The following is a 21,174-nucleotide window of genomic DNA, read 5'->3' as shown; positions in this document are numbered from 1 at the left end:
GCAGTTCTCGCTTCAGTCTACCGGTAGCGTCCCCTTTCAGGCCAGGATAAACGAATGTCACCGAGCAGTGACTAAGTTTGTGGTCAAAGGCTTGTACCCATTTGCCACAGCAGATGCCCCCGATTTTCGGTAAGTGAATGTGTTTAATTGTAGGCAGGGACATTACTGGATATTCTTGTGTAATTGCTACAGAATAATTTATGTTATACATTGTTATTGCTACAGAAGAATATTTATTTTATTATTTTACATTTACAATTTTTTTTCCTGGGGACCCTGTGACACCCCATTGAAGAGCCATAGGCTGTGGATCTCTTAAGATCTCACTGTTGGGTTTGTAAGGCCATGTTACTCCTAAATTTCTATCTTGTTCAAAGAGAAGATATAAAACAAAGTTCTAAGCTAATCGACCTTAGTGTTCTCCTTTTTTAAAAAGAATCGATAAGAGAATCGATAAAGAATCGAATCATGAAAATCTTATCAGTACTCATCCCTAGCCATTAGTGTTGGATATACTGTACTATGTGACTGACAATAAGTGTGCAGTAACCCTCGGTGCCAGTCAGCTTCACGTCATGTTTGTGATTTCTGGTTTCAATAATGGTGACAGGAAAACTACTTAGCATGAGGCTTAAAAACAGGACTTCAATAATAAATGGGTGTCATAATTGTGGCTATGTCCATCTTTAATATACAGTCTGCGGGACTATCACTTTTTAACCATGAATTCAGTATATTTGGAGAGGAGGTTGGAGTGCTTAATTATCAGTTAAAACTTGCAACACTTGTGAGTTTGATTAGCAAGCTCTAACAATGGACTGAATGAGTTCATTACACAAACTCAATTACTTTTTAGTACTAAATGACTTACAAATAAAATTCTTGAATTTAACTCATCACCAATGGAGCAAAGACTTTTTGGACAGGATGTTAGGACATTACTTCACAGCAAGCCACATCATTTGTCATGTAATTGCATAGATAATGCTCCAAAAGGCACCAGCGCTACAGAAACAGATATATTTAAAGAATCGCTTGCCAGTCTGATCAGAAATGCTTAAAAGATTTGCTAATTTTTTTTCTTCCACTGTTGCCGAATTCTCCCATGGATTTCACTTCAGGACCCTTTGAGTGCCACGTCTTTCTCTTATATTGCCTCTGCTTCTGCTTCAAGCCTCAGTTCAGGATCTGTATTTTCAGGAAGTGTTGCTTTGGCATCATTTTAGAGCCACAAAAGCTGCTGATTGTGCAGAGCAGCTATTCTCAAGAGCGCTGCGGCTCGCTTAGAAACCAGATAATCCTATGGGGCAAACCCAATTTTAAATCTTCACTCCAATCAAAATACAAGAGAAAGTGATGCATTATTACTTGAACATTTTCTGACAACACAGGGCATTTGGCTAACTGCTAACGCTACCCAGTCATATGCAAACTGTCAAGGCCAATGCTTGACCACCTTGCCAGTGAGACACAAATTTCAATGCAAGATCAGTAAATTTAGGTCCTGCAAGAAGGTTTTAGTGGGCAGGGATATGGTTGGGGTAGATGGATGTGTCAAAGAAAGACTGAACCTAAAAACCCCTTCCTCATTTATACTTAAAATAATTATCATGCACTTTTATTTGCTTTTATTTAGCACTTTTTGCCTTTAATTGCATAAAATAAAAATAAAGATCTCTCTACATAGCTCCGACCTGAAGAACTACAGAATTTCCTGCATGTGTTCCATGTCTAATAAAAAAAGCAAGCTTGAAAAGAGTATTACAGCCACCCATGAGAGGAGCAGTGAAGAGGAGTACAGATCTGGAACCGAGTTACTGCACCCACCTGCAGCTCAGTGTTGGAAAGACTGGAGCTGCCATCCTCTGTCACCATACAGCATGAGGAGGTGGAGACTGCAGACTCGGATGCTCTCATCCGTCAGTGTGTGCGCTCAGCTGTTCCACATGTTGGTTGCAAGCAGTGCACCATTTTTCCTTATACAGTTCTGTGAGGAGTCAAAGCTGCTCCCAGAGGCTTCACCGAGTCTCTGATATCGGACCGCGGGTGCTTTCAAACTTGGAGAGTTTGTTTCCACAGCACTGCTCTGGCTAATCGCTGCTCACTTTTTATGACCTTTGCAGTGAAGAGGCGGATGAGATGAATGTCAGCTTGAAGGCTACCCGCAGAACTAAATGACAACAAGCCAGCAAACGCAATTTTGAGTTCAATACTGAAGAGTCCTTGTAGTCAAGAAAAGTTAAACTCACACGGCTCCCATACTCATAATTCTTCTAGTTACCTCTGTAGTTCCACTACTTAAAACACTTGTTTTAATCCTTAATCATCCTAAACACAAGAATCAAGTTGCCACGCTTTACTGCACTGCAGTTACCTAGCAACACCCATTCACAAAATGCCATATATGGCATAATGCAGTAGAGAGAGACTGCGTGTACTCTCAGATTCAGAAAGCCAGGCAGAGTGAAAGGACATTAAAGAGATGTGGCTTTTTGGAGGGTAAATAACAAACAAGGAAATAAGCTCTAAAAGTTCTACATGTGAGAGGTTAAAGCTGGCATTTGTGCACTGATTCTTGCAAGGACGTCTAATCTGCACAGCACGCCACATGTCGTTCAACCTTCATTCTTGCAAACTGTCACAGTCAGTAAATGTAAGTCCTATTGCTCCTCTGGAATGCTACACTATATGACTGTACGACACCACAAACTATTTTCTGCTTCTCCTGCCTGTCCTGTAATCCCGTGTATTCCCCCGTCTTCTCCGTCTCTCCACTGTTAGTGAGTCGTTCAGCCTGCTGGTCAGCCAGCCAATCAATTAGTCATCTCAGTGGGAACAGACTAAAACTTGGTCTCATCCCACACGTAATACCTAACAGATCTTAAGGCTTACAATAGAGACAGAAATGGGCACTGTGCACAAGGCAGCAAAGAAAAAAAACTGTGATTGATAAAACAGTGTTTCCATAGAAACCCTGGATATTTCATATTGACAGTAAGAACACATTGCTTTTTTTCTCCTCTCTCTGCTCTAATCAATTTCTGTTGTATTCTTAGATCATTTTGGCATCAGACCGCCTGATTGTGTTGTCCTTATCATGCCTTATCATGCGGGTCCTGATTAAATGTCTCTAAATGAACAAATTAAGCATTTCCTGAGTCTGCGGTGAGATGATCCTGGGTGCTACTGTTACAAGATTTGTTGCTACATTCAAGGATTTTTCTGACATTTTTCAAATAAATAAATGTACCTTCCATTACATAGAGAGGTTGTAAAATGTTGGCTTTCTAAGTAGTTTGATTTGAATACTGCTGCATGTGTAATGTGTGTCATATTATGGGTAGGTTTCTTTCTAATGGGGTCAAAAAGGAAATACCAAAAATGTAAATTATTAAACATTACGGTGAAGACGTCAGCCTCCAGGAAATTAAAATAAGTCACTTTTATGTTCTTGGAAATTCACACATACACGACTGTGTGAGTGTGTGCGTACATGTGTGTGCGTGTGAGGCACTGCAGATTGGAGTTGTTACTCTCCATGAATCACATTGCATTAAGACTTCTCATCACCTATTCATAAGCCTGTGAGATAAAGAGCTCTTGAGAAATTCACCTGCAAGGACCATCATACTGTTGATGAGTGTGTGCCATGTACTTTTTACAGTTTGCAGAACAGCAAACTGTGGGTAGTTTGTGGTTTACCTGTAAGACGGTAATTACTTACTGACTTGCTTCCACAAACTAAGAAAATGTGTTATTTGTAGAACAAAGCAGAGCATTCCTGAATTGTTGCTTTGTAAAACCATAAACCACAGAAAAATGCGCAGAAATGGTTTAAAGATCTGTTTGTAATAACGTTGGTAAGTCTCCCCTCCCATTATTAAAATTTGCTTCATGCACCACAATTTGGTTTCTGGTCATGGAGTATATAGCCAAAAGCAGAGATATAGACCTGAACATTTCAGGTTCAGTCATGGACTAGCCTTCCAAAGCATAGTCGAGTGAGGGACAAATGCAGATTTACAGGTGTGGGGCTAAGGCAGACCTCTTCTTATCATATGTTTGCTTTAGAATTTGAGAGTGACAGCAATGTATGTAGTATTATTAGCAGTATTAGATATCTGTTTGTGTTTAGTAGTATGGAATATATACTTATCTATGGGGCATAACATTTTTAAGAAGGGACTAGATTTGTCTCCTGCTGCTGGAGACTTCTGCCTGTGCTTGGGCTTTGTCCTAGAAATGATGTATCTGACCCAGATATCCTCAATCACAGTTTCTCTGAAATCCAAACCTCACAATGTCACGCAAAGTCTTTTTTTTTTTTCCCCAGTGAATTTGGTTAAATATCTCCCTTCTGGCTCAAACTGTATTTGTGTTGCTTGGCAACATTAACTTAGCGACTGTCTTAACAGGAAGCAACTATGGAGGCTTCAGCGATTTAATGACCCAAGTCTTCTCGCTGGCTCTGCGCGAGGCTGTTCGTTCACAGCATGGCATCCTGCTACCTGCAGGGTCCCATCACATGCTCATATTGTCTCTCTGGGATGCAGTTATGTGTTTGCATGTTGAACAAACTCATTTTCTCAAGTTGCTTATGAATATGGTTCTAATAGCACAATTAGCTTAATGGTTATCCATTGAGGCACACGTTTATATCACTACATTTACCAAGACTATTATTACCCACAATCCTAACCTCAGCCATCATAAATTATGTTAAAAAAACAAATTGTATGCTTTGCTTAAAACCTGCACCGTAACTGATTTTTACTCATTTAAGCAGTATTATGATGTTGTACATATAATAAGATACTGTATTATGTGTACACAATACACATAATACAGTATTGTAAAAGGCAAAGTGGCAAAAGTTCACAACTGTAATTTTTCTTTGCTGTAAATGCATCAGAAAACTGTAACGTTACTTTGTAACTGAAAAACAGTACTCATACCGCAATACTATACATTTAAAATACAATAATAATGCTGTAAATGACAAGAAGTAACAATGTGTAAACTGAAAACATTAATAAGTAGTAAAGGTATAAATGAAAATACAGTAGTGACTGGTCTATAGGCCTGGTGAATAAGAAAATGTTACCATGATGTAAATGAAAATGCAGTAATAATGCTGCGAGCAGTTTAACAGTAAATTCCCGGCTTCCAGTTGCCAGGAATTTACTGTCAAATTTAGAGCACCCACTGTCACCTTGACTCAAAACTGTGACTTTAAAGTAAGATAACTGGTACTCTCAAGGTTTGAAACACAAACTGATCCTTATAAAGATGTAACAGTTCACAGTTTTGTAGATATGACCCAGCGCTGCAATAAGAAATCCATGTCCACTTTGTATAATTCATTAGAGCCAGAGTTTGGACACCACTGATAAATCTACTGTATCAACAGAGCTGGGAATCCTGCCATTGTGTTATTATGGGCACCATTGTGTTATTTGTGGATAGCACTCCTAGAATAAACTCAAGGTGTTTAAGGAGCTGCAATCTGGTGCCAAAAATAGGCAAGCTCTCTAAATGTACAGCTTTGTGACCTATGTTTATAGCAGATGCGTGCGTGGCTTTCTAAACCAGGGTGGCCCAAAATAACCCCTGTGGGCAAAATCAGCTGAATCCAAAGTGCCTGAAATAGGACCTGTGGGCAAAAATTGGCTCTCATAGACTGAGTTTGGCCCACCAAAGTGTTACACTGGGTGCAAAATGCAGCATCTCTCATTTATTTTCTTTAAAACTGACATTTCCTCTGAGTTATTTGAAAGCAAGCTTTCTGTAACCTTTCTAAATAACCCTTTGTGAAAACTTGGGTCTAAAATGACTTTTAAATGTTACAGTAAAAATAGATATCCAGAGATGCCACTTCAGGTTTTTGACTGCAGTGTTTTATCTTTTACAGTTTTAAAACATTTTGTCTGCAACTGAAGGATGCTCTTCTTGTATTTGCAAACTACAGAGAAGTTCATGTACTCCCTTTTTTTTCTCCTGTTTTAGAAAGTCGGGCTGACATTAAGTAAAAATAAAAAACTGTTAAGAAGACGAATTATATAAAGGGATGCCTATAGGAAGGACTTCCTTGTATGAAGTATCTGACCTTAAGTGGTTTATTTATCCACCTCTTTTGGCTGGAGCTGCTTGACTAGCTTAGCCGCCAGTCTGTGACCATCTGGTAACCACCGGAAAAATGTGTATTCCCTGACTGGATGGTCAGCGTTTGCTGAAGGTTGCTGGCAGTCACTGTGAAACTGATTGCTAGAGCTCCATGCATCTACGCCCGGCGACTGCTCTAGTAACCCTAGTAACAGTGACCCAGGTTACTAGGGCCTCAGAGGTTGCTAGGGAAAAATGTGCGTTTTGAAATGTGTTGGTTTCCTCATGACCGAAGCAATCAAAAAGGACATTTCTGATGCATCTCTTTGGTGACTGATTTCACTTGGTTAAAGCCAGCAACTACTACCAAATGGTGGGGAATCCCAATTTTCCTCTAGTCACCGGAGGTTGCCAGAAGGCTGACAGCTGGTCTATAGGCCTATGTGACTGTGTGAGGTCTTAACTGGACGCTATATACATCCAAAAGTCTTGATAATGTCCTCTTTTATGATCCAGCATGCAGACTGTCAAGATCTACCCCCAGTTTGTGTGATTGATGTCATCCTTCCTCAGGTTTTTGTCTCAGTAGGCCAATTTGTTTTCTTGTGACCACCATAAACTCAAACATCCTCAACAAGGTGCCACATACTTACTGGACATAGCCTCCTCTAACTTCTCTGTTTTACTGCACATTATTATTCTTCACAGCAACATGGAAGGAAGTGTTAAGGAAGTGCTCACATCTGTCCCTTTGTGTTAAAACAGAGGGACAGATGTGAGGTCAAAGAGATACTTGATACCCAGCTGATGGGCACCCGCCTTGAACAACTTTGGGTGGTTTTAAAACACTTCTCACCTTGTTTTGTAGAGATGGTCAGCACAGTACATTTAAGATATTATTGCCATCTGGCAGCTAAGGAGTATGATCTTGATGTTCCTATTGACAGCTGGACTTGTAAGCAGTGATCTTCACTCCTCTCCAGCGCTCCCATTCTCTATGAAGAAATGGAGCTTGTGTCTCCATCTTACCAATCTCTTTTGTCTGGAGCAAGTATTAACGTCATTTTTTTAAAAGGGAAAAAACCCAAATCATTTCCAGGATGGAACAGCTCACAATGATCACAAGCAATAACTGAAAAAAAGAAATAAAAAAGAAACACGCAGATGAAATAAATGGAAAAATATGAAAATGAATAGAAGCAACTGCAGCAGGCTGCACATACTGTACAGTTAGTGCATGTACACATTTTGTATTATCCATTTTTCATCTGGAGCTTTTTTAGTTTGCTTTGTTCATTTGCTTTTGTAATTGGTTATGTATCAATACCTGATTTTGTTTATAGAGTAGAGAAATTTGAGAGTTGTTATATCATTTTATAGATGTAGAAATTTAAAATGAAACCATACCCAGTAAGGTCTGATTGATTGCCTCCATTTCTGTTTTTATTATATTTGTCCAATCTATTTGAACTGTTATCAATTTCAGATTATGCAGTGATTCAGATGTGACCCCAGATGTGGTTCCAGATGTGGAAAAAGGCTATTAGAGGAGCACTTGTAGTAGTGATGCATTTAGGTTCTGACAGTCAATAGGCCCAAAACTGACTGTTGCTTATCTCTGTGTTTTAAAGGCAATGGTTATTATAACACAACACACTGTATATCTCATGCAACAATTGTGGGACATGCAACAAGCAGTCATGCAACAAGACTGCTGACTTGACAGTTGCCATGACAATCTTTAACACCCTCCTCCCTTCTGAGAGTAAGCCACAGGAGGTCATTCCTGCAAAGGCTGGCTGTTTGCAGAGTGCTGTATGGAAGCATATTGTTGGAATGTTGATGGGAACAACGTCCTGGTAGTAACAGGTGTGAGAGTATTGTCAAGGAAAGTTGACTGAAGAACTTGGGAGAGCTTCAGAAGGAGTGGACTGAGGCCTGGGGGGCCACAACAAACAGGGCTTCAGGAAAGGTGCTACTGTACAACTGTCAGATTCCTGATATCAAGCCAGGCCTGAGTCACAGACACCATCAGAAGCATTTATCTGGGAAAAAGCACAAGAACAGGATTTTTACTCAGTGGTTCAAAGTCCTTTGTTCACATAAAACTAAATTTTGTATTTCACTTGGAAATTGAAAATGGGAAACTTCATTGGAAATGAATGTCTAAGAGTACGGACCAAGCGTGGAGAGGCCGGTGTGAAGGTTCGGGGGCCTGTGATGTTTTGGGGTTCTGGTTTTGGTTGTGGTTGGTCCAAAGCTACCCAGCTACTGGGAGATTTTAGTGCACTTCATGCTTCCATCTGCTGACAAAACTTTATGGAGGTGACGATTTTGCTTTTCCAGCAGGCTGTAACACCTCCCCACAGCACCAACATTACGACCAAAGGGTTTGCTGACCATGATATTACTATCAGCAGACAGATATTGCCCTCAAGTGACCTCGACCTAAAAAAAATGAGTTGAAGGTGGCTATCAAAGCAGCCTGGGCTTAAATAACACCTCCGCATTGCCACAAGAGGATCACCTCTATGCCACCATGCACCGATATAGTAATTCATGGTAAAGTACTGCGTTTATAAACAAAAGTACTTTTCCTATGTATGTGTGTGACTTTCATGAGCTATAAGCCATAACCATCAAAAGGAAACATAGCAAATATTTTGCCATATTTCACTTGTAAGGAGTATAGTATACATCAAAGTTTACCTTGTTGTATTAAATAATGCAGAATAAAAATAACATTTTCACATTATTTTTATTTCTTCAGTGCTTTGAGTCTCAAAAGAGGAGCTGCTCACCATCCCTTCAGCAGTAGACTGTACTGTGTTTTTAAAATGTTTTTCCATTTGTGCTGTCATCCGTGTTCTAAAAGTAGACTTCTTTATTGTAGGATGTCCTCTTTTGAAAACAAAATTATCTAAAAAGCCTCTATATTTGGTGTCTGTTGTTGCCAGGCAACAAAAGACCCTGAACATTTTAAGCTATTTAACCAAATACTTAAAGGACTGACATGGAGTTAAAGTGGATGTGAAATGGGAAGGGAAAAAAGAAGGGCTAGAGAGAGGAAGATGACTAGCTGAGTGACAGGGTGACGGGCTGGCCGGCTTCCTGGTTTCTCGCAGACTGTTGTCAAACTCAGTCGATCTTGGAGAATCCCAGTGCTGCCATCTGGGTTTAACGGGAGCTTCATCCTGGCACTGCCTACTGGTACAGATGGCATAAGGATACTATGTCACTGTTACAGTAGACTTGAGTACAATAGAATGGAGCAGAGCTGCAAAGTCACGGGTCGGTTTAAGTCTTCAAGATTTACTGTATCTATATCTAATTTTTCCAGGGGCCAACATAATTACTCTAATTGTACTACTCCAGTGGTACTTGTTATCATGTTGTCATGACCTCCCACACAAGCAGTCCAGACCTGCAATGTAATTTATTTTACACAGTGTTTAAATTGATCGAAAACACATCCTGACTGTCGCTGATGTTTTGGAAAGAAGCTCCTAGCATTCGGATGATTGGGAAGAAGTATACTGAACTGCTATTAAAACATTCTAACACCCAATATCTAATCTTATTTATTTTACACCATTAAAATGGGTCTAATCTGTTGTATTTGATTATTGAATCCTATTTTATTCATGGATTTGACTTCCAGTAGGGCAGATCTGCAGGTATGAGTGCCCTTCTGCAGTAACATACATACCTCACTCACACAGCTGCACACCTAAAGCTGCCTACTGCAAATGCACTGTGTGATGCTGGTCTCTGAGCAGCCCCGCTGATGCTGTTGAGGGCAGTAGAAATAAGGCAGGGACAGCTGCTGTCACCGTCCTTAGGCTAATTTGTCCTGATGTTCCTGTCACAGTCCTGCTTCTCAGATCTCAAACCAGTGCCTCGCTGTGTGGAATGATTTGCAGAGATGTAAAGTCCTGATTTAATCTGGGATTTTGGAAAATGACGATGCTCATCTTTGCTAAGTCGCATGAAACGTGCAGCTGAGGTGTAAAACTGCAGGCAACAGATTACACTTCAGAGTGAAACTCTGAGCTGAGACACAGGCGTACGTACAGGAAGTTTAGCTATTACTTCACTGCCAACCTGTTTGCACTTGTGTTGCCAAGACTGAAGAAAGTGGGCCTTTCTGTAAAGTGGATTTAAGCTCTGCTGAGTGATATTGAAATAAACAAATAGTATTGAATTGGCTCGTGCTGCCTGTGAATGAACTGATTAGACTTAGAAGCCTCAAAACAGCAGCCGACTCAGATGACTACTGAATGTAAGCAGCAGTTTGCACCACACTGAGCTCTGGGTAAGGCTGCTCACTTAGCATCCATCATGTCCTCCACAATGCCAGCAGGGTCCCCGGCTGCTTCCACCACTGCATCACATGTGTGGCTAGTCTTTGATGTTTGTGTGTCTTGTGTCGTGCCACTAAAGGCCAGTGAGTGTGGAGTCATCATTACCAACAGTTGTGCTGTGAAATTAAATAACGAGCAAGCAAGACTAGGTTAAGATTCAATGACAACGTGGCACCTTTGCCTTTCACAGTCAGATTTCACTTTGGATGCTAAAATTATGTTCAGGAGGAGGAGGGACACATTTATCACAGAGGCCAAAGATTTGTGTGTTTTTAGCAGGGTGGGGTCAGATACTGATAATCCTGGTGACTTGTCATATGTAATTTAAAGAAAAAGAGATGCTTGTTTGGAATGCAAATAGTTGCAGTATAACGCACAGCAGATAGCAAGTCATTTATAAATATAAGGACTGATGGATTACTACAGTCTGTTCATATTAACTTCACTAAAGGGCTTAATTGGTTTATCATTCTCTAATATGCCATCAAATCCAGTTATAAATACTACAAGTTGGTGATTGGTGGATTTTAGTCCAGGCTTATTTGGAGGACCTTTATAATTAAGTTAATAAGAGTTAATAAGAATTTTTTAACAACGTGGCAACTCATAATTGGTTCAAAATGACTTGTAGCGGAACTATAGGGTTAAAAGATAATTTATTAATAGTTAATAAGACATTATTACATCATATCATCCGTTAACAGACATTGCCTTATAAGAGCGTGGCGTTTGTTTAAAATAAACCTTTTCATTGAATATTATCTCTAATCGAAACCGGGCTATTTTTGCTCACTAAAGTAGAAAAAAAATCTCATAGGAAAAGATGGAGGCAGCATGGCAACAGTCTCAGAGACAAGCTCGACTTCACGTGCACGCGCACCTGCACAATGAGATAAAAGACGACTTCTCCTCCTTGCTCTCACAAACTCTCACCCGTGCGCGATTACCGCACACAGGCGCGCACATCCACGCGTCCTCGTTCCATCTTCATCTATCTTTCCTCCCCCCCTCTCTCTTTCTCTCTCGCTCTACGAGGGACGTATGGGAGGGGACGCTCGTGCTGAATGTGTTTTTTCTGCAGCGTGCTTTACGGTACCGGAGAAGAAGAAGGAGAAGCACGCCGCTCCCCTCCGTTGGTCACGGAATCGTTTGGTATTGTGACATTGCGCGCCTGCTTCTTATTTTCTAAATGGACCGAAGGGGATGTGACTGAAAGCAGTGTGTAGTCTGCGCGCGTGTAACCGACTTGGATTTAAACCTGACCCTGAGATGAATCACACTGCCCCGGTTGATGCGCTCATCTCCTCCGTCTTCTGGATTCGGGGGCACTAAAGATGCGGCTGATAGCGCGGGTACCTGTCCTGGTTTCACACCGGTTCGGTTTGTCCCGGTAGACTGATCCCGTCCGGTGCTGCGGTTTCCAAAGGGGCGAGCTGAGTGATTTTTCTTTTTCTTTCTTAACCGGATCCGTCACCAGTAGCCTGCCAGATGGATAACTACTCTACTTTACAACGTAAGGCGACAGTGAAAGACACATACCTGCTGCCGTAGCCCATTTCATGTTAAGTCTGTGCTAATGATGGAGTTCCCTAAATGAATAACCACATTAATCTGGGGTTAGGAAAGACTGCAGCTGAAGTCTGATCTCACTGGATAAAAAAAAGAAAAAAGAAATAACTTAAATAAATGTTAAAATATCCTGTAAATGTCCACAGGAGGGACATTTGATGGTTTTCCCTCATGTTTTGTCATGACCATACATTTATCTTGGGCTGACATCACGTGACAACTTGAATGGCATTTTTCAGAATTTGGTGAGCTTTGCTACTGAGCATCTGAACAGTGGCACTGTACACCGTATTTAATAATTTGGCGCTTAAATGTAGGCACAAATTAAGCCCCTTCATCTTTTCATAGACACCCCCCACCCAGGGCCTTTGAAGCTCCGAGATGAGCTAATGAAACAACCATGACTGCAGGATCAGGGAGAGGTGGGGGTGTGTGGGGGGGGATAACATATGATGCAGTGTCACATACCCTCTTGTCTTGACATGTAGCCCCCAGCCCTGCTGCCACTATAACGTCATGCTTTCATATAATGCACCACATTCACACCTGTTAAATCCACCACCTTGAGGTATGCTGTGCTTATTAGACTATCTGCACCATTATTTAGCTGTATCGGTTTGTCATGCTTGTTATGAGCCTGTAATGACAAAGGCTTATTAACCATCTGCCTAAATGGTTTATGGCTGCAGTTATGCACCTGTAGAAGGTTATGGCTTTTTATTAACTGGATCATAATTTTTACAGATACAAGCTCTAATTTGTTGTCCATGTCTCTTCTGTGTGTGTATGTATGTGACTTACAGGGCTGTAAACCAACAAAAAGGGCCCTTTTTCCCTTTTAAAATCAAAGAGAATATTTAATTCCAATCTCGACTGCATCATATTTTAAAGCTCCTCTGTCTTTGTTGCTCCTAAGATGGTTCTATTTATACACTCTTTTTCGACAGGGCTTTGAAGTCGCTGCTCAGTTTGGTGTCATTTTGCAAAAAAAGACTATTATGTGTTCAGCGCTGGTTTCTTTCTTTGGGCACACTGATCACAACAGCTTATATGCTGCATGTGTAATTCTCCAGACATGGAGAGTGATCTGCCACATCTTCAGGATACATGAGATATAGAATACCATGTAGATTTTTTTAAGGACTATAAAGTGATTTTTGAGAGATTGCCTGGTAGAAATGTGTACCAGTAATGGAATCTAATCAAATACTTTATAGCCATGGATTGTATTTAACACCTGTATGTTGAAGATTACTTTTCAAACAAAACGTTCACTGAGACTTTTGAACACAAACCACTGGACTGATCAATAATTTTCAAGGGAACAATTCACAGGACTCAGTTACTGACAGATGGTTGTAAAACTGATATTTTTTTTCAAATAATAACAAAAAACTGACCTTGCAAACACTTCATAAAGTAGTTCACATCAGTTGATCTGTTATAATAAAACTCACACATTGATGAATCTCTGGTAATCACGTGTATAACCCCTTTTTGCATTTGAATCTTTGCTTTAAGTGCACATTGCTGCTCACACATTTCCTAAATTATCTCATGAATAGATAACAGAACACTTAGAGCAGTTTTCACTGTTTCCCTCTTTGTGGAATTTGTTTTCTCCTTTGAATGATGATCTGCCAGCTGTTAGCAACAGCTAGATTAGTCCAGTATTTAGCAGCTGCGACAGCTTGGTCGATATTGTTTTTACCTTGTGAGTCTTTTTCAAGAATTGGTGTCATAACCCTGCAAGATGCCGTCGTGATAGTTTACAAGTAAGCAGCAGCCATGAAAATCAAGTTCAAAGATGGTTTTAGTTTGACCCGTGGGTAATGATTATTTTAAGAATGCACGGTGTGATGCCAATGCAAGATGGTCAATAGTCAGCAGCTTAATCAGTGGATCTTTTGATTATGGCTTGGTTCTTTAGAGTAATATTTTCAAGTAAACAGGCCAAACATTATCAAATTCCAACTTCTCAGTGTGAGAATGTGCTGCTTTTCATCATCTTATGGAAACAGCTTTTTGGTTTTTAGACTATTGCTTAGGCAAATCTGTGTTTTTATGGCTGTCTGTTACAGCTGAGCCAAAGAATAATCTGTCAGTTGTCGTAATAAATAGCCATCTCATTTATACTGAAAACCCTAATTATTTATTAATGTACTTTATGGTTGGTACTTAATCCCTTGTCTTTGGCATTTGGTGGTTCCCGTTTCTGAGAAATTCTAAAGACAGAAGGTTTTTACATCTGAGCACTTAGTGGTGGTGGAAGTAATAATATTCAGGTAACTGCAATCTTGTCATCATCAGTTTTCCGTATTACTTACATTTAAACCCATCTATAGATGTACTCATTTTGTCAGTCTAAATTAAGCATGCCTAGTACCGAGGCCTCAGATCTAAGAAATGATAAATGCATTAACATTTCCTCTTCAAAGAGCAAACTTGCATACAGATAAAGAAGGATGAGTGGCTCAGTCTTCTACTGCTGCTCCACTTTAGCTCTGACAGGACACTGCTGTTCCTTGCTGCTGCTGCTGCTGCTGCTGATGATGATGATGCTGCTGGTTGCCTAGTGACTGTATCCATGGAACCGGCTCCCATCGTCATGGTGATGGGCCAAGGGAGAGAGACCCAGTGAGGGAAGGGGGACAGAGATACCAGTACATCTGCAGTGTGTGCTACGACGATGAGGATGAATTGTGATATCATGAAGGATGATGATGATGAAGACTGTAATGCTCTGATTGCGATATACTGGTGTTTTCAGATGTAGTGATACCACTGAAAAGCATTGAGAGGCTAGTTTAAAGCAGAGAAAATGGTCATGTGGTTGCCAAAATATGAATGATATGTCAAGGCAGTGGCTAAATGTAAAAGCCGTACTGCTATCCATGGATGGTTGGATCGATGGGTAGATGGTCTATAATAGAGTTGCAATAATTATCAGAGCTTAATTAGCAAGATTAACCTCGAACTATATTCTTAATATATTTATTAAGGTAATTTCATAAACAATCATATTATGGCTAGCTGGCTGAGCACACATGTTTGCTAGTATTGTTGAAAGGAAATCTTTGTTGTACATTTTTACTTTGTTCCATTAAATTATTTACAGGCGGCTAAAGCATTACTGTTTGATATAGATCTAACAGTATCATTGTATTACAATATACATTGGGTGGTGGAGGATATTTGCCAAGATAGCCATTGAAATGAGATATAATTTTTCTAGTGCTAAGATTAGCAAGCAAGATACAAGCAAGATAGCAGGTTCATCTATCTAGCTGCAACTTAACTACACAGCACAAATCCACTGTTATCCACTTAAGACTTTATTTTGCTTTGTAAGGTAGTTTCCAGTTCATCTGTGTTAGCAGTGATGCTAGCATTAGCTAATATTAGCTAGAAGATAAAATATCTTCTAGGGCTGGGCGATATATCGAGTTTTTTAAAAATATCGATATATTTTTATACGAGATATAAGATGTGACAATATCCTTTATATCGATATAGTCTATGTTACGTTATAATTATAGTTGTGGAGCCACAAGTTTGCCTCTCTTTCGTCCACTTTTGTCTTTACACAACGTTACTCGACCTCGCCTCTCCTTAACTGAACACAACTCCCCCTCCTCCCCCATCGCTTCACCTGCAGGCAGCGACAAGATGGACACGGCAAATCTCCGTTAATGAGTTACTGCACATCGCCCCGTGCGTGGGGCTTTAAGGCTTCAACGTGTTAATGAGCTAACCACGCTAACGAGCTAACCACGCTAACGCCATGCAGCCCAGAGGGGCTGCACAGCCTAGAATCCTTTCATTCTCTCAAAAGTTGACTGCGCGCCTTTTGTATAAATTCTGGTTGTGCTTGATGTCCGCGAACCGATTTTATGTGATACACAGCGCTCAGCAATCTGTCAAAAAATGTTTTAGTACGACTTTGGTAAGCTACGGAGCTGCACCGCATGATGGATTGTCGGAGCATTATGGCTACCGAGGAGCCTCGCGGAGTAATACGTACTGTGCTTCAACGTAATATTACCGTATTGTGTGTGTATAAGGACCATAAATGGCACCTGTTCGGAGACATGTTTACGAAGCGGATTTCAAACTCCAGGCTGTCAGTCACACAGTAGAAGTTGGGAACAGAGCAGCTGTGAAATCTGTCTTTGTTATTATGCTCAGCGTCTTTTAGTTTACATTTTGACTGCACAATTGTGAGCTCTTTGTTATGCACAAAACAACATAGTTTTATTTATGGAGCATTATTATTTAATAAATGCTCATAATTTATTTTTGAGCAGTTTTTTTCATGTACATCTATGCTGTATGTTAATAAAAGTGCCTGTGTGACATCTGGGACACAGCTTTGACTAAGAACTCTTTTTGTTCTTACTTTATGGCTTTAAAAAAATATCGAGATATATATCTTATATCGCCATCCAGCTAAAAAATATCGAGATATGAATTTTGGGTCATATCGCCCAGCTCTAATATCTTCTAAAAACAAAGCAATACCACCATGTATCTAATGCCCTGCTTATGTCAGCCGCAGCTTTACCTGATAGCCAACTTCCTGAAGCTCAGAGAGGCTTTGTTAGATAAAACTGGCTACCCTTCTGAGTTATGTTAGTTAACTTTAGCCTAGCTGCTAAGGTGGCTAATGGAGCCAATCGATTTATTGGCAGGTCGATACCATCTGATTAATTATTTGCTGATCTATGTGTATGAATTAATAACGGTCAAAAAGTGAAAAAGGGGCACTCTAGAACTTCCCTGTTGGCAACATGTATTTGGAATGCCACAAACAGGACAACCAGCTGATCCAAACAGCCCGACTGAGTGTAAACAAGAAAATAAAGAACTCCATATAATAAATGTCAGGGAAATGCTTACGTTTTGTGTGTCCGAAACAAAACATATACAGAAATACCAGAGTTTTAAATCACCAAATATCAGACTGTATCAGTATCGGCCTTAAAAATCCTAAATCGGTCAGGCTCTAGCAGATAATTTGCTTGATACCTATAGCCAGTATACAAGATACATTCTGTGTCTGAAAAGTGAAGCCAGCTTAGACGAGACTTACACCAGCGCTCTTTTTAAATGCTACCAGCGACTGACAGCTGTGATTGCAAAAAGCCTTTGGGTCCTATAGAAATGTATGGCAAGTCAGCCCTTGCATCTGACCTCAGTAAATACTTTTGTGATAAGTGTAAGGGCTCAGTGACTTGTTTTGTGTTATAGTAAATAATAAAATCCATTTTGTAATTTTCTGTCAGAGTCAGAAAGACTTCACAGTAAGAGTTGCCGCTCACACATTAAGTTTGGTTTCAGTGTGCCAAGATGGTGGAAGTTGCCTAACTTTCATTTAATGGAGCATGACATGACACTTGCTTTGTGTTGATCAAAGCTTCAAAAATAAGTAAATACATTTTGAAAGCACAGCAACAATGTCTCTTCCCAAAAAGCTTTACCTGGTTATTTAATAATAAAACTCGCCAACATTTCGCCCTGCAGAAGGAACCATCCATGTGTCCATGACGAGAGTATGCCCGTGATGGTGTAGCATGTTGGAAACATTAATAGCATCCCCTTTGGCTGAGCTAGCGTACTTGCACTTCTTACGTTTGACAGGTGTAGTTTGTTTGAAGGAAAATATTTCCTACCTAAAAGTACTGACAACAAGGTTTGGGTAAATTTAATCAAGAAAAAACCAGAGTCTAAAACTGGGCAACTCAATTCAACCCTGGTCAAGAAATTGAATGTTTTAACAAGTATAAGAAAACATTTGTATCTTTTTTTTCTGTGACTCACTTGCACAGGAAAGTGTTCATGTAAGATTTTTGGATGGCATGTGGCTTAAGCAGCCATGTGTAAGCCTAAAAGACAAACGAGACCATTTTTTCTGTGCTCCTTAAAACCATATTAGGTTATACTAGGAAACCCTTGCAGGATTTTAGAGGAGCTCAGAGGAGCAGAGCAAGGAGTAGAGTAGAAAGGGGAGGGAGGAGGAAGAGACAGAAACATTATCCTCTTCGTCACGGCACGTACTGTACTGTAGGTTCACACAGGCTGTATGAGACTGTTCCAAACTGGTCTCACAGAGGATAAATTTATCTCACTCGTGTTGTTCATTTCTCTGGTTTAATGTGATTTCAGGTTGTTTTTTAAAAAGAAATGTGAGTACAGATTTGTTCAGGGAGCATCCGTTCTGTCCCTTCTCCAGTCTCCGTGGCAGTGTTGCCATGGTTGCATCATTCACATTGTTCTCTTGAGGGTGACATAATAATTTGGCTCGAGTTAGAGATTGTGGCTTCTTCACAGTATAACAGGGACATTACATTTGCTGTTAACATTAGTATTTTTTTTCCTACTGGAGTTCCTCTTCATTAGTTTTAAAAAAAAAACTGAACACTAAAGAATTGACCAAAACAATTCCTTGAAAATATTTATCCTGGTTCAAGCTTCTTAAATGCAACAATTTATTTTTTTAATTAATTGAATATATTTGGATTTTGACTGTTGTGTAGATAAAACCTGACATTTGCAAAGGAAGCTTTTTTTATTTTTTACAATAAATTTCAGACTATACACCAAATAACTGATTGTGTCATCTAATATGAGGTGAATTATCAATATGTTGTCTTGTACTAACACAGGTAGACTGCCGTATAAGTTGTTTTATACATGTCAGAGCTACAGAGCAGAGCTACTCTAACTCAGCTGTTGCAACAGGAACAGAGTTTGAATTGAGCAGAGTCAAGCTGTGTCTTCACGGTCAGTTGCTAGTTTGGCAAATGCATTGCTAGAAAGTATCCAGTGTTTCAAACTAAGTAGTACACAACAAATCGGACACACACTGTGTTATTTCTGCTGTGCTGCGCAAGCATGTTACAGGAAGCACGACCAGATCCCCTGCTGTAATTGTCCTTATTATTAAGCCTCCGTGGCTGCTGAAATAATATTCCAAACTGAAGAATGCCTGTTGTAGCAGTGTCATACGTGTCCTCGGGCTTCACTTTAAGATCCACAGCTGCGGTGCACCAGGCAGCATCTTTTTTGGGAAACACTGACAGGGCAGGTCGAGGAGCTTCTGGTATTTCTTTGTCACAACCGTAGTCTCCCCTGATCTAATGTGACAGCTACAAGAACACTAAAGAAGATGACCTGTCATTGACAAAGAGGAAGTCAGGGCAAGAAGTCTGTTCTGAGATAATGGATCTTTTCACGGGTGCGGAAAGTAGGACAGTGGTGGAGTGGTGCAGGCACACAGGTGCCACAGCACAGTTCTACAAAAACAAGGAACGGCTTTTTAGATGAGGACACAATGGTAGTGGAGTATTGAGTGGAAATGAACAGGCACAAAAACCCCACCATAGGTAACCGTGCAGTTGCTAAACAACCTGGCAGGCCGGCAGCAAGCTGATTCACACGTTACAGTACGCACAGTGTGTGTGCGCGTGGATAATAGAAGTGTGGAAGTCTTTCACACTTGACCAGTATGTCACTTTGTACAACCTGCTGTGTTTGTGTGTGTACCTGTGTTTGTGTGTGTGCAGTTTTATTTTACTCCATGTTGATGATGGGAAATGCCTTCATAGTAAAACAGCTTTTTTTATGAGTTCCTCAAATTTACACACCTTTAGAAGATAAAGATATGACAAGATTTTATGTGAATCTATAACTTGATGTGAAAAATACAATTTTAAACTGAGGTAAAATCCATCAGTAACTTGTAATGGAAAATGTTAAAATCCTTATTGGCAGCAGTGTAACTAGCAGTACTAAAAGCTGAGAATCTGTAGTCAGCTTTGGACTGATTTTCTTGGTCTTAACTAAACACGAGTGGTCTGTATAGTATATAGTGTTTGGTCACTGGAAAATATGTTAAAGTTAACGCTCATTAAGCACCAGCACAGAATTGCAACCCAAACACTTTGCAGACCCTCTCATGTTTTCCACGTTAGAAAGCAGGAGAGGCTCTCCTTTACCAAGATCTGCAGAGCTTGTGAACTTCCTTTGCTGATAAAACAGCAGTAGCATGGCTGAAAAACTGGATTTTATTTTTTCTAAATTGGATGTTTAGCTCAGATGAGAGCATCAACATTCATTTCCACAGTCACACGGATACAAAACTGGTGTAAAATCACCAGTCAAATGTGATTTAAAAAGTGCTTTTTTAAAAAGTGCCAGAAAAAACGAGAAAAGATTCAAATCCTTCTGCTATGAATGCACACAATTTATAACATTGTGGCTTTGTTCAGTCCAGTACCAGTTCTGCTCCTCCCACGAGGGCACTTAAGAAGCGCCATACTATTTCACCTTATGAATACAGGAAATGTCAGCCTGACTGAATTAATGGCTACGATGTTTCCTGTTTAATTGCCTCTTCGGGGGCAGCAGCAGGACAGCTGCCTTCTTTAGCATTTCAGAATTCTCTCCTAGATTTCTATTTGGGATCCTTTGAGTCGCTTCCTTTTATGACCTCCAGTATCTCTCTCTGGTCATACATCATTACCTTAAATTAATAGTAGCTGGCTTATTCTAACTCCCAGTCCGCTGTTCAGTCTCTCAGTACTAGGTCTGACAAATTAGGTCACTGAAAAATATAAAATCACAAACTTTTTCTTGTTTTGTTAAAAAGTCCAAATTTATTCGAAAACAGCTGGTAGGCCACCCACCTGAGTACAAGAGACTAAATTAGGGAAGAATAGTTGAAGATGATGGAAGCAGGTTGGGTGAATGAGCGAGTATTGGTTTGTCGGTTTGGTCCTGGTTTTAATAGACCGCGTTTCTGTTTAGCCAAAATAAGGACAGCCAAGATGAAAATAAAAGCATTACACAATCTGACACGGGTACGGTGGAAAATCCATAACTGCAATTATTTTGTAATTAGAGGTAGTAGCATCTTTAACTGTCTGCATTACTCCGGCGTAATTGGAAAACAATTTGTGAAAAAGTCTCCGGAGAAAGTTTTGGAAAGCAGCAGAACAGAGTGCAGACAGACAAATGGGCAGGAAGGAGGATGGACGGGCGATGGAGTAATCTCTCTAAGTCGTCAGCATCTGTCTGCTGTCCCGCTCTGTCTGTCTCAGCTCAGCTGTCATGGCTATCAGACAGGAAGAGACTGAGA

At 40.2% G+C, this 21,174-nt stretch overlaps 1 protein-coding gene across 1 annotated transcript in view; it reads left to right on the top strand.

The window, feature by feature from the left end:
* Nucleotides 1-11,425: 11,425 nt before the first annotated feature.
* lrrc7 (leucine rich repeat containing 7) overlaps nt 11,426-21,174 on the top strand; it is an 82,493-nt gene continuing 72,744 nt past the window's right edge. Inside the window, exon 1 of the mRNA XM_039601458.1 lies at nt 11,426-11,818. Within this exon, the coding sequence (XP_039457392.1) occupies nt 11,758-11,818 (61 nt within the window). The 5' untranslated portion in view covers nt 11,426-11,757. The remainder of the gene's footprint in view (nt 11,819-21,174) is intronic.

Source organism: Oreochromis aureus, linkage group 17, assembly GCF_013358895.1.
Source record: "Oreochromis aureus strain Israel breed Guangdong linkage group 17, ZZ_aureus, whole genome shotgun sequence".
NCBI classification, from domain to species: Eukaryota; Metazoa; Chordata; class Actinopteri; order Cichliformes; family Cichlidae; genus Oreochromis; species Oreochromis aureus.
Note: the sequence above shows the minus strand (reverse complement) of the source record. Positions and strands in the feature narration are given on the sequence as shown.